This window comes from Brassica oleracea, chromosome C5, assembly GCF_000695525.1.
Source record: "Brassica oleracea var. oleracea cultivar TO1000 chromosome C5, BOL, whole genome shotgun sequence".
NCBI lineage: Eukaryota > Viridiplantae > Streptophyta > Magnoliopsida > Brassicales > Brassicaceae > Brassica > Brassica oleracea.
The window spans coordinates 35,538,464-35,552,988 of record NC_027752.1 but is presented as its reverse complement, the minus strand read 5'-3'; the positions used below and the strand labels follow the sequence as shown (position 1 = coordinate 35,552,988).

Genomic DNA, 14,525 nt, shown 5'->3' with positions numbered 1-14,525 from the left:
AAAAAAAACATCAAAAGAAAGTAAATAATTTTATTTATAAAATTTTATTACAATTAGACAAATTTATAATTTGTAAAATGAAGAATAAAGTACATAGATAAAATTGTTGTAAAACAATTATGAACCTTATTTTCATTTTAAATTAAAATTAAAATAAAATTTAACATATTAATAAATTACGATGCCTATGTATTTATTCATCAACTCCTCTGGATCAGTTTCATATTTTCCCCCCATAACTGGTACGTTACATAACAAATAAAAATAATAGTAATATTAATAAAGAACACAAAGTAACTAATTACTACATCCATAATATTGCTAGGTGGAAAAAAAAAACCCGCTACTTCTGACAGAAAATTTTATATATATATATATATATACAATTAATTTATACAATATAGTTTCAGAATCTCATATATGTATTCCAAAAAAAACATATCAAAGAGCAATATCAACTATCCCTAATATCAAGCATTCAAACGATAAATATGCAAACAGAATCTACGCAATTAATGCTGATTGCAACGTACCATGCAACTCAAAAACTCATTGCGGTATAAAGTTATACCTAATACCTACTGCACACGTATATCACACGATCAACCACTAAAAAAACAACCAAAAGAAACACAAAGAAATGAATCCCTCTCCCAATCTCCCAGCCGCCTAATCTCATCAGGATTCAAACGACGTCAGAGGTAAAACCAAAGCGAGAACAGCTCAGATGAAGACACATCTGACATATCACCAGCATCCTATTTCAAAAAACCTTAACCTAGAATATAATACTTTGCATCCGAACCACTGAGGATGGCGATTGAACACAAATACTTAATGGAGCTGTGCTTGGAAAGGATGCGCATCGAAGTCGCAAAACCAGTGACATTCGTCACAAAAAAAGTGAAGCGAATTGTGGAGACTGTCAAAGAGCAAATAAATGATCAGCTAACTCAAGGTGGATCAACTGAGACAAACCATCTTAGCCAAGCAGATATCAACAATCTTGTTTTAAAGGTTAAGTTAGTTTGTTTTACTTTTTTCAAAATTTTGTGCTTTCCTTATACATTTCTCATTCTACAGGAAATCCATATCATTAAGGGTCACCGTTTTGGGTTTGGAACACTGCCGGACCCCGGACAAGTACCTCCTTCAGCTTCTTTCATGTCTAATTTGAACCACGAAGAACAACTACGGATTGCAAACGAAAAGATAGCAATAGCTGATGAGAAGATATGCTAGCGCAACGAAGAAGATTGTGACACTAGAGAATGACAAGGCTGAGAAAGATAAGGTTATACAGTTTTTGCAAAACATAGCACACAAGGTTGTCAGCAAATTTCGAGATTTGCTTCATGAAGCTGAAGATGCAACTCAAGAATAAGTCTTATGCTTGTAGTTTTTTGGTTAAAGCTTTAGTAATGAATGTGTTACATATTATGCTTGAAGTTTTTGGTTAAAGCTTTAGTAATGAACTCTATTGTAACTTTAAGGCTTGTTTTTAAGCTTTAGCTAAATATTTAGCTAAAACTATTTTAATGTTAAATAATTAAGTAGAATTCAAGTCTAAAATATATTTGATTTTTAAAATTTAAATACAATTTTATAGATTAATAAATTTAATTAATTAATTAATTTTATAAATGGTCAGAATTTCATCAAGAATAAATGATCAAAAATTCGTCAAAATTTTGTCATAACAAACAGATCAATAAGTGGTCGGAAATTCGTAGATTAAATTAGACAATAATACGTCAGGAAGTGGTCAGGAATTTTTGACCGTTTTCCGATGATAATTGTTGACGACTTTTCTGACCATTATTTTAGTCAAGAAAAATTGACCATTTTCTGACCAAAGTGAATTCCTGACGGATCTATTCCGACGACTTTAGGTGGTAGGAATTAGACAAAAAAAAACGTTGTTTTGACCAATTTCCATCGAATAAGGTGGTCAGAAATTGAACTTTTCTTTGTAGTGAAACTAGCCTTTCGTTGTAAAAAAACATATAAGATCTTCTATTATAATATGTAGAATATACATATATAATATGTATTCTACAGTTATTCATATATAAAGTTATAAACCAAACTTCTATTATATTTGCGTACGTATCGTCATGTTTGTATATTCATATACGAAGGTGGTTTCATAGTATAAAATAAAATATATAGTTTTTAAAAAAGTGTAATTATTCTAGGTAATAGAGGGTTTTAAAAAAAACGTGTGAGAAGAGCTTTCATAATAACACCTAATTAATGTATTTTTGAGAGTAAAGTTACTTACTAAAATGCTCTTCAAATAATAAAAATTGGATTTATCGTTGAAAGAAGAGAAATACCCTAGGATAACACTAAAATTTTTTTTGTCACAAATATAGACAAAATGGCCAAAATGTTTCATTAAATAAGTAAATATACAGTTATACCCTTAGGGTTAACTAATTCAAACCTTAGGGCTTACAGTTAAGTGGTGGAGACTTGGGATTGAGGTTTAAAATTTTATAAAATAAAAAATAAATATTCAAATCTTAAAATAAAAATTTGAAAAATAGTTTCAAAAAGTATTTTCAAATTACAAAAAGAAAATTTGAAAAAAATAAATAAAAAAATTATAGAAAATTTTGAATTTGAAAACATATAATCTAAAACTATAAAAAAAAATTACATATCTAAAGTATTTAGGGTATTTTTACCTAATAAATGAAATATTTTGATCATTTTCATCCATAAAATTTATTTTTGTGACAAAAACTTAAAAATGTATATTTAGCATAATTGCCCATGAAAGAAATATGATTTACATTATTATTATTCTTGGGTTATATGTTGACTTTATGTTAGTTACATTTTATCATATGCATGTACTTTTTCAACATGATAATATTCAAGATTATTTGCTACTTTACGTTTGAAAGAAGAGGTATAGTTGAAAAGAAATTAAACGAACCAACCGAAGAAGGAAGAAACTACCTTGGCTTTGTATAAAAACGTGTACTATTATGTTACAGCTATACATCAGGTAGCTTCGAATAAGACCTCAAAATGCAGTTTTTGGTCCTTAAGTAAACAAACCGACCCAAGCAGAACAAAACCAAACACATTTTTGAGTTTTTTATTTTCTTTTAACTAAATTATAACTGTGTTCAAAAAAAAAAAAAAAACTAAATTATAACTAAACCGACCATACACGGACCAGGCTAATTTTAGTTGAACCAAATAAAGTAATAAACCGAATTGAGATTGAACCGATTCCAAAATCTAGACAAAGTTGTCCGCTTCTAAAATTATAAGGATCAAAGGGGTAATTTAGACTTTTAGCATATGAAGAGTTAAATTGCAAATTTTGTAAAGTAGTTGACAAAACGGCAATTATATAACTTTCTGATTTTAACCGGCTTATAAAAGCTTCGTCGCTGAACAAGAACGAACTTCATTATCAGTCATCATGTCCAACAATATCAATCTGCAGAGATCCATGGAAGAGATCGATAGAGCTCAAACTATTCCCGAGAAAATCGCTATAATCCAGGGTTACTTGAAGAAACTCGAAGATGGAAAGAAGGAGAGGGCCGAGTGGAGAAAACAGCTTGAAGAAAAGGCGAATCGTCTTCAAGAACAGAGGAATGCACTCAAAGATCAGAGAAAGGCAATCGAGGACGAGAAGAAACAAATCGAGGATCTGAAGAAATCAGACATGGACGATGATCAGAAGAAAGCAATCGCAGCCCAGTTGAAAGCAGTGGAGGATCGTGAGAAACTACTACAGAGTCAAGAGAATGCAACTGAGGATCAGGTTAAAGAAGTCGAGATACAGAAGAAACATGCGGAAGATGTTGATCCAGCACAAGATGCAGGTTCTTCTTCTTGCTTCTTCTTGCTTTCTCGTCTGTTAATGGTTTCTTAACTTTCTCTTGCTTGCGTTTCTTGATTCGCAGACACCATTCTGCTCTCGACCACACTTCAAAATTTGGTTGACTCTTCCGCTCCGCTCCCACCACCGGCAACGGCTTCGCCGAGTGGCCCATCCACTTCGCTCCGTCTTGCACCACCGGCAACGACTTCGTCGACTGGACCATCCACTTCGCTCACTCTTGCACCACCGGCTCCATCGGAATCTTCTCTTTCGGCGGCGCCAACATTTCCAAGATCTCAAACGGGGGCTTCCAGTTTCAGCTCACTTCAACCACCGCAACAGAGGATCATGCCGAATCCACCAGAATCTTATCTTCCAAGACCGCCATCCAGCTTCAACCCATTTCGACCACCGCAACACACGAGTGAGATCGTTCTTACTTCGCCGGCGTTCGCCACGTTACCAATTTTCCCGCCCCGTAACATCTCTACCCAGCCCCTACTTGTAGGCCCACCTACTGTTCCTCTTGGCCCAAGAAACGCAACCAGACTTTTCTGGACGGATCAGCTGAAGCAGGCTTTTAATGAAGCCATTCAAAGTCTTGGTGGATTATACAGTAATGATCTTCCTCTCTTCCCTTTATTCTTTTTATTTTCCTCTATTTTACTCATTTAAGTTGTTAATATACACTCAGGTGCAACTGTTACTGCTGAACAAGTTAAAAAACTGATGGAAGATCTCGATGTCACAGAAAGTCAGATTGCAAATAGGATTCAAAACCTGCGGAGGAAGAAGCACCCTAGAGATGATGATGGAGGAGGTTCATCTTCAGCAGCAAAAAAACTCTGTTGATTTAGATTGTCGCTAGTAGGATTTTTGATATGACTCATGTTCGAGTCAATATAACTCACTCACTATGGAGTTATTAGTTCACACATTTACATATGCTTTCTTTTCTCTCTTTTTTCACTATGTACTTTGAAATATGTACAAAAATACATTTGATGTCACTTGATGAATACAAAAATACTTCTGTTGTTTGTTTCGTTTACCAATATATTCTTAATATTTCTTCGATTCCACCGTAGTATCATATTTCTTTTAAATACTGGACTCTGGTTCATGCATCTATTTTTTTTTTCCTATATTACACAAGTAAAAAGGGATGTTGTGCATTATTTATAAACTATATTATGATATTATTAGAAATGCGTAACTTGAATGAATCCAAATTTGACATTTGCCATTACAAAATTGAATAGCTAATACATAAACAACTGCATTTATAATTTTGAAATCATAAAAAAATAGAAATTCCTTAGGATAGTCATTTTTGTCACAAAAATAAGTTTTATTAAAGGGTAAAAATGTATTTGTAACAAAAACTTTAAAAAATGTAATTGTCCCAAAAAATTCAAGGTACTAATTGGATGGTATAGTCTAAATTGTATATTTTTCAATTTTAAACAGCTTAAGAGATGTTTTGACCAATTATTCAGATTATTACGGAGACAGAAGCCATATACAGTATATCATATTCTTTTCAACGAGGCTAATTATGGTCATATGCTAATCTTTATATATAAAGAAGGCTTTGCTTCTCTCCCAGGGTGTCCAGCTCAGATGCCACGTCACAAATTCGATTCGCGAACGTTTGACACGTGTCACACTTTAATGAAACGCATAGTTTCATAATTCGTCTTCCTCTAGGCCTCCGTTTGGACTTCATAATACGCTTTGAATTTAAGGCCCAAAGACCATCGAATTTGGTAGGAACCCTAATCCGGGTTGGAGCGCATCTTCATGTTCTTCGCTTCTCTCATCGGCGGAAGGAACGATTCGGATTTCTGTAACGCTATGTGTTGTGATTTTCCGTCTTAAATCCTCTTAATTAGCAAGCCCACTCCAAGACCTTTCGATTGCGTTGTTCGTCGGCGAAATCGTGTATAAATATCTCTCTTATGCTAATCGCGATATCCACATCTCTCTTCTACACATCTCATTCATATTCATATCTATATGCTCATCTATGTTAATGGATAGCTCGCGTGTTTTTTTCCGATCTGAAATCTGGGCGGTGCTCATCCATTGTAGAGGCCAGACTGCTTCGATTCTGGGAGGTTAGGAATGTTAAGCGTGGTGGGAGCTTAAGTGGATGGATTTGCTCATGGTGGATGTTAATGTGAGTGGTTTTTTCTGTTCTCTTTTTGTACCAATCGTTCTGGTTTCATATCAACAGTCGTACCATTATTATTCCTCTGTGAGCTCTAGGCTGTTTATGTGGTTGATATTGTTCCGGTAAACCTGATCGTGTCCTACTTTTCAAATTTCCTTAGTTTTTTTTTTGTTGTTAGAAAAAAATAAAATCTTGCTGGTCTGATCTATTATTCTCTGCGGACTGTAACCTGATTGTTAATTTATAAATAGATTTTGGTTTAGTATTGATCTGGTTGTTTGGTAAAGATTTTGGTTTCCTGTTATGTAGAGTCGGTACTGATAATCTGTTGAAATTTACACCGTTGATTCGCACTGATAGATTCCTAACTATGTTTCAGGCAACCATGATGCTAGTGACGATCAGTTCAAGCCTTCTCCCACAATACCGGGAGAGACTCATTGCCGGAACAATGTTTTCCATGTCCGGTTTTGATGTCTCTAGATGTGCACAGAGCTTCCGGCTCACGAGTCTTCTCTGTTGATCAGGTTCAAAGAGAACACCATTTTCGAGGAGATAACTGATCCATATCCCCCTTGCCCGAGGAAGCATTTCGGTTTCGTAACCATTCTGAGATGATTGGTTTAGCCAATACAAACATTCAATTGCCAGGTATATTGCTCCCAATTGACACGTACCTCTTATATTGTTGAACTTCTGTGTGTAAAGAGTATGGTCTGTTTATATTTGTAAGAAAGTGATATATATCTCATACTTTATGTAGACGTCATAGGTGAAATACTTGGTGTGAAAAGCATCAGTTTAGTCTAAAGACATACAGCCATTGAGTTATTGACCTTTCTTACACTTACTGAAAACATGGTTTACAAATTATACTCTGTTTATAGACGCTATCCTCTGTTTTGCAATTTACATTTCGTAGACCAACGACTCTGTCGTCTAATAAAGTAAACCAACTCCCGATTTGATGAAACCATCATAAAGACACAAACCCAAAGTCTACTAAACGTTTACATACACATAGCCCAAATCACATATTGTACGTGCTTCAAATACTTTAATATATCGGTGGAATTAACCATACTCCCTTATTGATACAACAATAGAAATATATATGTTTTAAATGAAATTTTATTCAACAATAAAATAGTTTTAGTTAAAATGAATAAGTTGTTTTTTAATATCGCATAATTTATTAGTTTAAAAGAAAATATGGAAAAACAAATTAATACATGAAACAAAAATATAACTAAGAGAAAGTAACTTTGCTCTAATAACTCTAATTCTAAATTTAAAAACCTATGTGAATTACTGCTGTATTTAAACAAAAAAAAACATCAAAAGAAAGTAAATAATTTTATTTATAAAATTTTATTACAATTAGACAAATTTATAATTTGTAAAATGAAGAATAAAGTACATAGATAAAATTGTTGTAAAACAATTATGAACCTTATTTTCATTTTAAATTAAAATTAAAATCAAATTTAACATATTAATAAATTACGATGCCTATGTATTTATTCATCAACTCCTCTGGATCAGTTTCATATTTTCCCCCCATAACTGGTACGTTACATAACAAATAAAAATAATAGTAATATTAATAAAGAACACAAAGTAACTAATTACTACATCCATAATATTGCTAGGTGGAAAAAAAAAACCCGCTACTTCTGACATGTATATACAATATATATATATATATATATACAATTAATTTATACAATATAGTTTCAGAATCTCATATATGTATTCCAAAAAAAACATATCAAAGAGCAATATCAACTATCCCTAATATCAAGCATTCAAACGATAAATATGCAAACAGAATCTACGCAATTAATGCTGATTGCAACGTACCATGCAACTCAAAAACTCATTGCGGTATAAAGTTATACCTAATACCTACTGCACACGTATATCACACGATCAACCACTAAAAAAACAACCAAAAGAAACACAAAGAAATGAATCCCTCTCCCAATCTCCCAGCCGCCTAATCTCATCAGGATTCAAACGACGTCAGAGGTAAAACCAAAGCGAGAACAGCTCAGATGAAGACACATCTGACATATCACCAGCATCCTATTTCAAAAAACCTTAACCTAGAATATAATACTTTGCATCCGAACCACTGAGGATGGCGATTGAACACAAATACTTAATGGAGCTGTGCTTGGAACACCATAACCCTGAAGCACACTATATTGAAGGTATAAATCAATATTTCTTCCATACCAACCCAAGCAAAGCACTAGATTATCTACGACAGTCAGTTCAAGGAAAACATGATAAGGAATGGAAACTTGAATCAGGGGAAAAAGATTTTAGACACCCTAAAATGGGAACAAACGTTAACTACATCCAACAGCCGCTGGAGAAAGATCAAAAAAATACTCAGTGATTACAAAATTACTTTGGAGGACATGTATCTAACCAACATGGACAGGCTCAAACCCCCAAGAAGCTGCGATCTCCAAAAAAAAAAAACATCTGTGCAAGAAATGTACTACTTTTTAAGAGTTCAGATGTTTGTGGATTATATTGCTTATAGATAGCAAATTATATTATTATATTCTTTTCTTTTCTTTTCGAGGCATGAGCCGGTTATTATTTGTGTTCAGAGTTCAATAATTCCAAATTTTGTGTATCTACCAAATACTTATCAAATAAAAACAAATCTCGAAAAATATATCAAATTCGAATATATATGCCTTCCTCAAACAAATGTAAAAATATGAAACAGCCAATGTTTATTATACATATACTTTATATGTTGAAATTCTTTTATAATCCACGGCGGGACGAGCCTAGTCAAACGATATACATTCCTCAATCATCACTTACAGATAATGGTGCATGCTCTGGTGGAAATATATCGGGGTTTGCTACTACATAATTATTCTATTTTTAAAAAAAATTTTACTTCGGATGTCTTTACAATCTAAGAAAATAGTGATACTGACATTTTCGTAGACAGAATCTTTTTCCAATAATTTGTCAGTCCTAGTATCCATAAAATCCATTACCTGGAATCTAAACCAAACTGGAATAAAAAAAAGGATTTTTAAAATTAAAATCTCCAACTAAATTTGTTTAGGATAAAAACCATCAAACTAGTGTTTTTAAAACCGGACCAGCTAGCGAACCGGAAATTTTTTGGGTCATGGATCATTGTGGTTCGATCGGGTCTGAACCGGATTCGATCGGGTTTACTTCGATTAAACTAAATTTAATGATATTTTATAAATAATATGCATATTTAAAAAAAAAAAATAGATCATATCAAATAAAATGTTTAAATGGTCATAATTTGTAGAATAACTTAAAATAACAATTAAAATCTAAAATCAATATGGAAAGCACATTTAAACTTTATTCGCAGATCTTCATCACCTTTTAAAAAAAATTATATACACATTAGGTAAAAATTATATTTTGAAATACAAAATTTCAGAAATGAAAATGTTTCAATTATTTAGTCTTCAAAACAAGTGATCATGAAATAAAAATTTTTAAAAAGAGAGAAGTAGACAAAAACAATATCTTGACGTGAATATTAAACTTTGTGAATCTTGTAATTTATGAGTTGTATAGATGACAAAATAAAAAGACGAGAGATGATACTTTATTAATCTTTGATAAATCCTATTTTTATTTTAAAAAGAAAAAAAATTAATTGTTTCATTAACAAAATTTTGTCTTATATACGAACCGGGTTTTGGCCGGTTCATTGGGTCGTCGGTTCCCGGGTTTTTGACGGTTTGATAGGGGTTTTTAACTGGTTCGATTTTAGTTGGGTTTTAGTATTAACCCAATCCGGATTTTTTTCGGTTCATGGTTCAACCCGGTCTGACCGCCGGTTCGGTCCGGGTTTAAAAACACTGCATCAAACTAAGTATTTAACAAAAAAATTTCAAACTAACTACCACACCATATCATAATTATCATTACTACCGGTAAATCTTTAGTTTATGGGTTTCTACATTAAATAAACATAGTCGAGAGGTTTTAGTAGGAATGTTCAATATGGTAAAACCGAACCGTACCGAACCTCAACAAATTTAAGATTTTATCAAAATCTCTTAGGTCCAAATAGATTTTTTTTTTTTTTTGGTAACGTAAGTCCAAATAAAATTCTTTAGTTCCCTTCTCTCTTTTTCTTTTTTTTTAGTTCCCTTCTCTCTTTTTCTTCACATTTCTTGTGTTGGCAAAGAAGTATTGAGCTCCATCTCCATAAGGATCTTGTCTTGACTTTACAGCTTCCCGTAAGTGTTTTCTTTGAACTTAACTTTACGAGTAGTTGAATCAAACGTTGTATTTTCTAAAGATAATAAAATTGTCGTAACCTTATTGCAAATCTCACGATTATAGATAGACATGTGGCCCACTCTTCTTGCGGTAGACATGATTCATCTTCACGAGAAGTTATTCATGAACAATTTTTCATAAAAGAAATCTCTTTACTTGTACGGTACTTATCTTTTATGAGTGATGAAAAACTTGTAGAAGATCAAAATATCCAAACCATCCCCAAATAGTCATTAACCATGATTATATGGTGACTAGTCTTTAATTACGTACGAGAAAGCGAAGGAACAAAACGACGTCGTTATGAAACCGAAGCGAATTCCGAAAATACCCTCTCACTGGTTTTTCAGTTCCACCTCAAGAATCGTTTTCCCTTACACCAGCCGCTTCCTTTGTGCTTTCTTCAGAGCAAAAAAAAAAAAAAAAAAATCCAATTTTCTCGTTAACCGCAAACAAAAATGGTTTCAGACTCGGACCTCGTGACTCGACTCCGAGAGATTCTCAGTAGCTCCGACCTCGAGACGACGACTCCGGCGACCGTACGTCGTCAACTGGAGGCGGATTTCGGCGTCGAGTTGACGGATAAGAAGGCGTTTATAAGGGATCAAATCGATGCTTTCCTCGAGAGCAATGGCGGAGGTGAAGAAAACCCAGTTAGCCCTAAGGCTGAAGAAGATGCCGATGAAATGACCAAAGACGGCGATGAAGAGAAGGAAGAAAGGTAATCTCTTTTTGTTACTGATTGTAATCTCTGAGTTCTTGTATGAATGAATCAAACCAATCAAAATGTTTTTTTTCTGACAGATTCTTAATTAAATGATCAATTGTTGAATAGAGAGATAGGTTTAACTGAGTTAATGTCTGTTTAGAATTGAGTTCAAAGGGATTAAGGAAAAGAGATTAGCTTTGTTTTTGTGTTAATGTGTGAATAGGCCAGTAAAGGCTAAGAAACGAGGGGGTGGTGGGTTTGCCAAAGTATGTCAGCTTTCTCCTCAGCTTGAGAAGTTTATTGGAACCTCTCAGTTAGCTCGCACTGAGGTAACTGTCTGTCATCTTCTTGTAGGATGGTTCAGATATGTTTTTGTTGGCCAAAGTTTTATTCTTTTTTTAGGTTGTGAAGAAAATGTGGGCTTATATTAAAGAGAAAGACTTGCAAGACCCAAAGGATAGAAGGAAGATACTGTGTGACGAGTCGCTGCATTCCTTGTTCCATGTTAAGGCCATTAACATGTTTCAGATGAACAAGGCATTAGCCAAGCATATTTGGCCCTTAGGTGATGGAGGAGATGGTACTTTCTTTGTTATGTTATTCATTTTTTCTATGATTTTAACTTAACTTGGGGTAGTGTAGTGTTTGTCGTAATCACAGAGCTCTGTTTTAGACTCTCTTCCCTGACTTCTTTAAGGACTCTCAAAGCTTCTGGTACACTCACATTAGAGTGAATGGTGTCCACATTCTTCCTCTTTATTTAGCCATTGATCTTAGATAGCTAAACAGCTTGGCTGGCTAATTAGTTTCATGTGACTGAAACCAAGTACTTTGCTGTAGAGATTAATCAATCATGTTTAATTGTGTGGAAATCTAAGAGTCAGCAGGTCGATTTAATACTTTGGTTTTTTTAGTTAGGGGCAACTATTTGTATTATCCACAGGGAGACTAAGTACAGTGAAACGCTTATTTTCTCAGGGTGTGTAACCAGTGTGAAAGAAGAAGAAGATGAAGGTGATGCTTCAGAGGAAAGAGGCGAGAAGGGGGACAAAACCGAAGAAATGGAAGAGGATGATGAAGAGGAAGTCAGGAATTTGCGTAAACGCAAGAGAAAGAAGTTAGCTTTCTATCTCCCTCTCACTTCTTGTATTGTTCAGCTAGTTAATCGCCACCTTGATGCCCATAAACTAAGTTTACTCTATCAAATAGGCCAGCCAAGTCCGAGGAGAAACCTAAGAGAAAAGGAGGTGGTGGGTTTGCTAAAGTTTGCAGCCTCTCGCCAGAGCTTCAGGCTTTCACTGGGATGACGAAATTAGCCAGGACAGAGGTACCTACATGTCTCACTCGAGTGAATCAGCTTCTACTTCGTCCCTTGCTCCTTTTCTTTGACATTGTGTCTGGTGAATGGTTGTTTCAGGTTGTGAAAATGCTTTGGAAGTACATAAAAGAGAACAATCTGCAAGATCCCAAGGATGGACGCACAATCATCTGCGACGAATCATTGAGATCTCTGTTCCCTCTTGAGTCCATCAATATGTTTCAAATGAATAAACATCTAACCAAGCACATATGGCCTTTAGAGGATAATGCAGGTACTTTGATCACTGATGATACCTTCTTACATGGCTTTTGAACTGTATTCTAATCTGTTTCTTCGTCTCTGGTCTAGGAGAATCAGGTGGCTCTAGCTCTCCGAAAAATGGAAAGCTAAAAATGGAAACAGAGGACGGAGGTAAGAAAACTAAATGAATTTCAATTTGTCCCTTTTTTGTACATCAAGGTTTAAACAGAGTATGTACATTCGTTTAGACACAGAGAGTGATGAACTAAACGAGAATGATGAAAAGCCAAAGAAGGAAGGGTGTGGTCTTCTTGCTCCCCTTCCACTCTCAGATGCTCTTATCAAGTTCTTGGGTGATGGAGAAAGCTCGTTGTCAAGGGCAGATGTGGTGAAGAGATTGTGGGAGTACATAGAACAGAATGATCTTCAGGTTTGCTATTTCCTCTCTGAACTGGTTGTTATTTTACTTACTGCTTCCTTTACACTTTTTTTTATTTCATGAACTTAGGATCCTTCTGACAAGAAGAGAATCATATGCGATGAGAAGCTGAAAGAACTCTTTGAAGTTGATTCGTTCGAAGACATATCAGTCTCAAAACTCCTGACCAGCCACTACATCAAGATCGAACAATGACTATGAAGCCTCTTTCAAAAGCGGATGGTTTCCTGGGGAGAGTTTTATTCGGAACAGTAGAGGTCGGTTCAGGACTTTAAACACGGCAAAGCCATAGTCAAAAGACTAAAAAGGTATTGCATTGCATTTTGAGACTTGGAAGCATGTGTTTTCTGAATTTGCTTGCAAGTGCATCCTTTTGAAGCGATCTCAAATGTTGTCTTTTCGGTATATAGTGACAAAACTAGAACGGATATGTTTTGAGACCAAACTAATTGTTTTAGTCATTTCCTTTTTTATTATTGTAGACAATAAAAGCACCAAAAACAGGAATCACATCACTTTTGTCTTAATGATACAAAGCCGTCTCTGCATTTTCTTAGTGCATTGGGTTTTGCTTGCATCTGCAAAGAGCATCTCTAAAAAATCTCTATATTATGAGTTTTGCAAACTCTATATTTGAAGTTTCAATGTGTTTTTTTCCAAAAGCAAAACTTCAAATTTAACTTTAAAATTATTTGTAATTTATACTATGATTTTTATATTTATCATAATTAATATAAATCCATAAAACTTTTATAGATAACTAGCACATATATAAAAATATTATAGTAATATTAATTAATAAAATCTTATATTAAAATATAAAATTATAAATATAAATACATAATTAAATATTAAACTACAAGCAAAATAACATATTATTACATAAAATTGTTTTTTTAATGCTTTATTTTGGTACACAAAATTTGTTTGGAATATATTTTAGAAGTTCCGGAGAAAATTTAGTAGTCTATTAGTGTTGTTGTAATATTTAAATTTGTGTAATAATTATGTCTTCATGTATCTTCTTAAAAAAAAATTATATTAAGTTTCTTTTGTAATATTCTTGTTGTCTAATTCTACTTTTAAAATATTATAAATCTTATTTTAATTTTTTTAAAAAATTATGTGTAAAAATTAAATTTATAAAAATAAATTTAAAATATTTAAAATATACAAAATTTTTTTAAAAAAATTAAAACTATGAATGAGAAAATACTTAAGAAACGTAAATGTGAGATATCTCTATTATTAAAAGAGAAGTACCCATTAAAAAATACCCCAAAGTTTTCTAACTTATTTACACTTCCATGCCACTGATAATTAAATTAAACTACCTATTTTAATGCTTGTCTTTTCCAGTTAAATTAATGAGTTTTTCTTAATCAAATTTTAACTTAATGTCATTAAATAAACCTACCTGTTTTAATGCTTGTCTTTTCCAGTTAAATTAATGAGTTTTCTTTAATCAAATTT

The 14,525-nt window shown here is 33.3% G+C and overlaps 3 protein-coding genes across 4 annotated transcripts in view; all 3 read left to right on the top strand.

Annotated features, from left to right (window-relative positions):
• Positions 1-1,242, top strand: part of LOC106345130 (stress response protein NST1-like) — a 5,414-nt gene extending 4,172 nt beyond the window's left edge. Inside the window, exon 3 of the mRNA XM_013784386.1 lies at positions 1,084-1,242. Within this exon, the coding sequence (XP_013639840.1) occupies positions 1,084-1,242 (159 nt within the window). The remainder of the gene's footprint in view (positions 1-1,083) is intronic.
• Positions 1,243-3,445: 2,203 nt separating this feature from the next.
• LOC106345129 (uncharacterized protein DDB_G0284459-like) lies at positions 3,446-4,707 on the top strand. The gene is made up of 3 exons (XM_013784385.1): positions 3,446-3,854; positions 3,936-4,469; positions 4,548-4,707. The coding sequence occupies exons 1-3, from the start codon at positions 3,446-3,448 to the stop codon at positions 4,703-4,705; spliced, it is 1,101 nt and encodes a 366-aa protein (XP_013639839.1). The 3' UTR covers positions 4,706-4,707.
• A 6,015-nt stretch (positions 4,708-10,722) lies between these two features.
• LOC106343673 lies at positions 10,723-13,579 on the top strand. 2 transcript variants are annotated; one of them, XM_013782950.1, is made up of 9 exons: positions 10,723-11,064; positions 11,276-11,381; positions 11,455-11,617; positions 12,031-12,169; positions 12,262-12,379; positions 12,470-12,644; positions 12,722-12,784; positions 12,862-13,043; positions 13,122-13,579. In XM_013782950.1, exons 1-9 carry the CDS (start codon positions 10,802-10,804, stop codon positions 13,245-13,247), a joined length of 1,335 nt encoding a protein of 444 aa, XP_013638404.1. In that variant the 5' UTR covers positions 10,723-10,801; the 3' UTR covers positions 13,248-13,579. The 2 variants fall into 2 exon arrangements, with proteins under 2 accessions (XP_013638404.1, XP_013638403.1); XM_013782949.1 differs by having other exon boundaries at positions 10,725-11,064; positions 11,455-11,632.
• The last annotated feature ends 946 nt before the right edge of the window (positions 13,580-14,525 follow it).

Coding starts and splice junctions, on each gene's coding strand:
- LOC106345129 (XM_013784385.1), top strand. CDS start 3,446: ATGTCCAACAATATCAATCTGCAGAGATCCATGGAAGAGATCGATAGA. Junction 3,855..3,935: donor TGATCCAGCACAAGATGCAG/GTTCTTCTTCTT, acceptor CTTGATTCGCAG/ACACCATTCTGCTCTCGACC. Junction 4,470..4,547: donor AAGTCTTGGTGGATTATACA/GTAATGATCTTC, acceptor ATATACACTCAG/GTGCAACTGTTACTGCTGAA.
- LOC106343673 (XM_013782949.1), top strand. CDS start 10,802: ATGGTTTCAGACTCGGACCTCGTGACTCGACTCCGAGAGATTCTCAGT. Junction 11,065..11,275: donor GATGAAGAGAAGGAAGAAAG/GTAATCTCTTTT, acceptor ATGTGTGAATAG/GCCAGTAAAGGCTAAGAAAC. Junction 11,382..11,454: donor CTCAGTTAGCTCGCACTGAG/GTAACTGTCTGT, acceptor TTCTTTTTTTAG/GTTGTGAAGAAAATGTGGGC.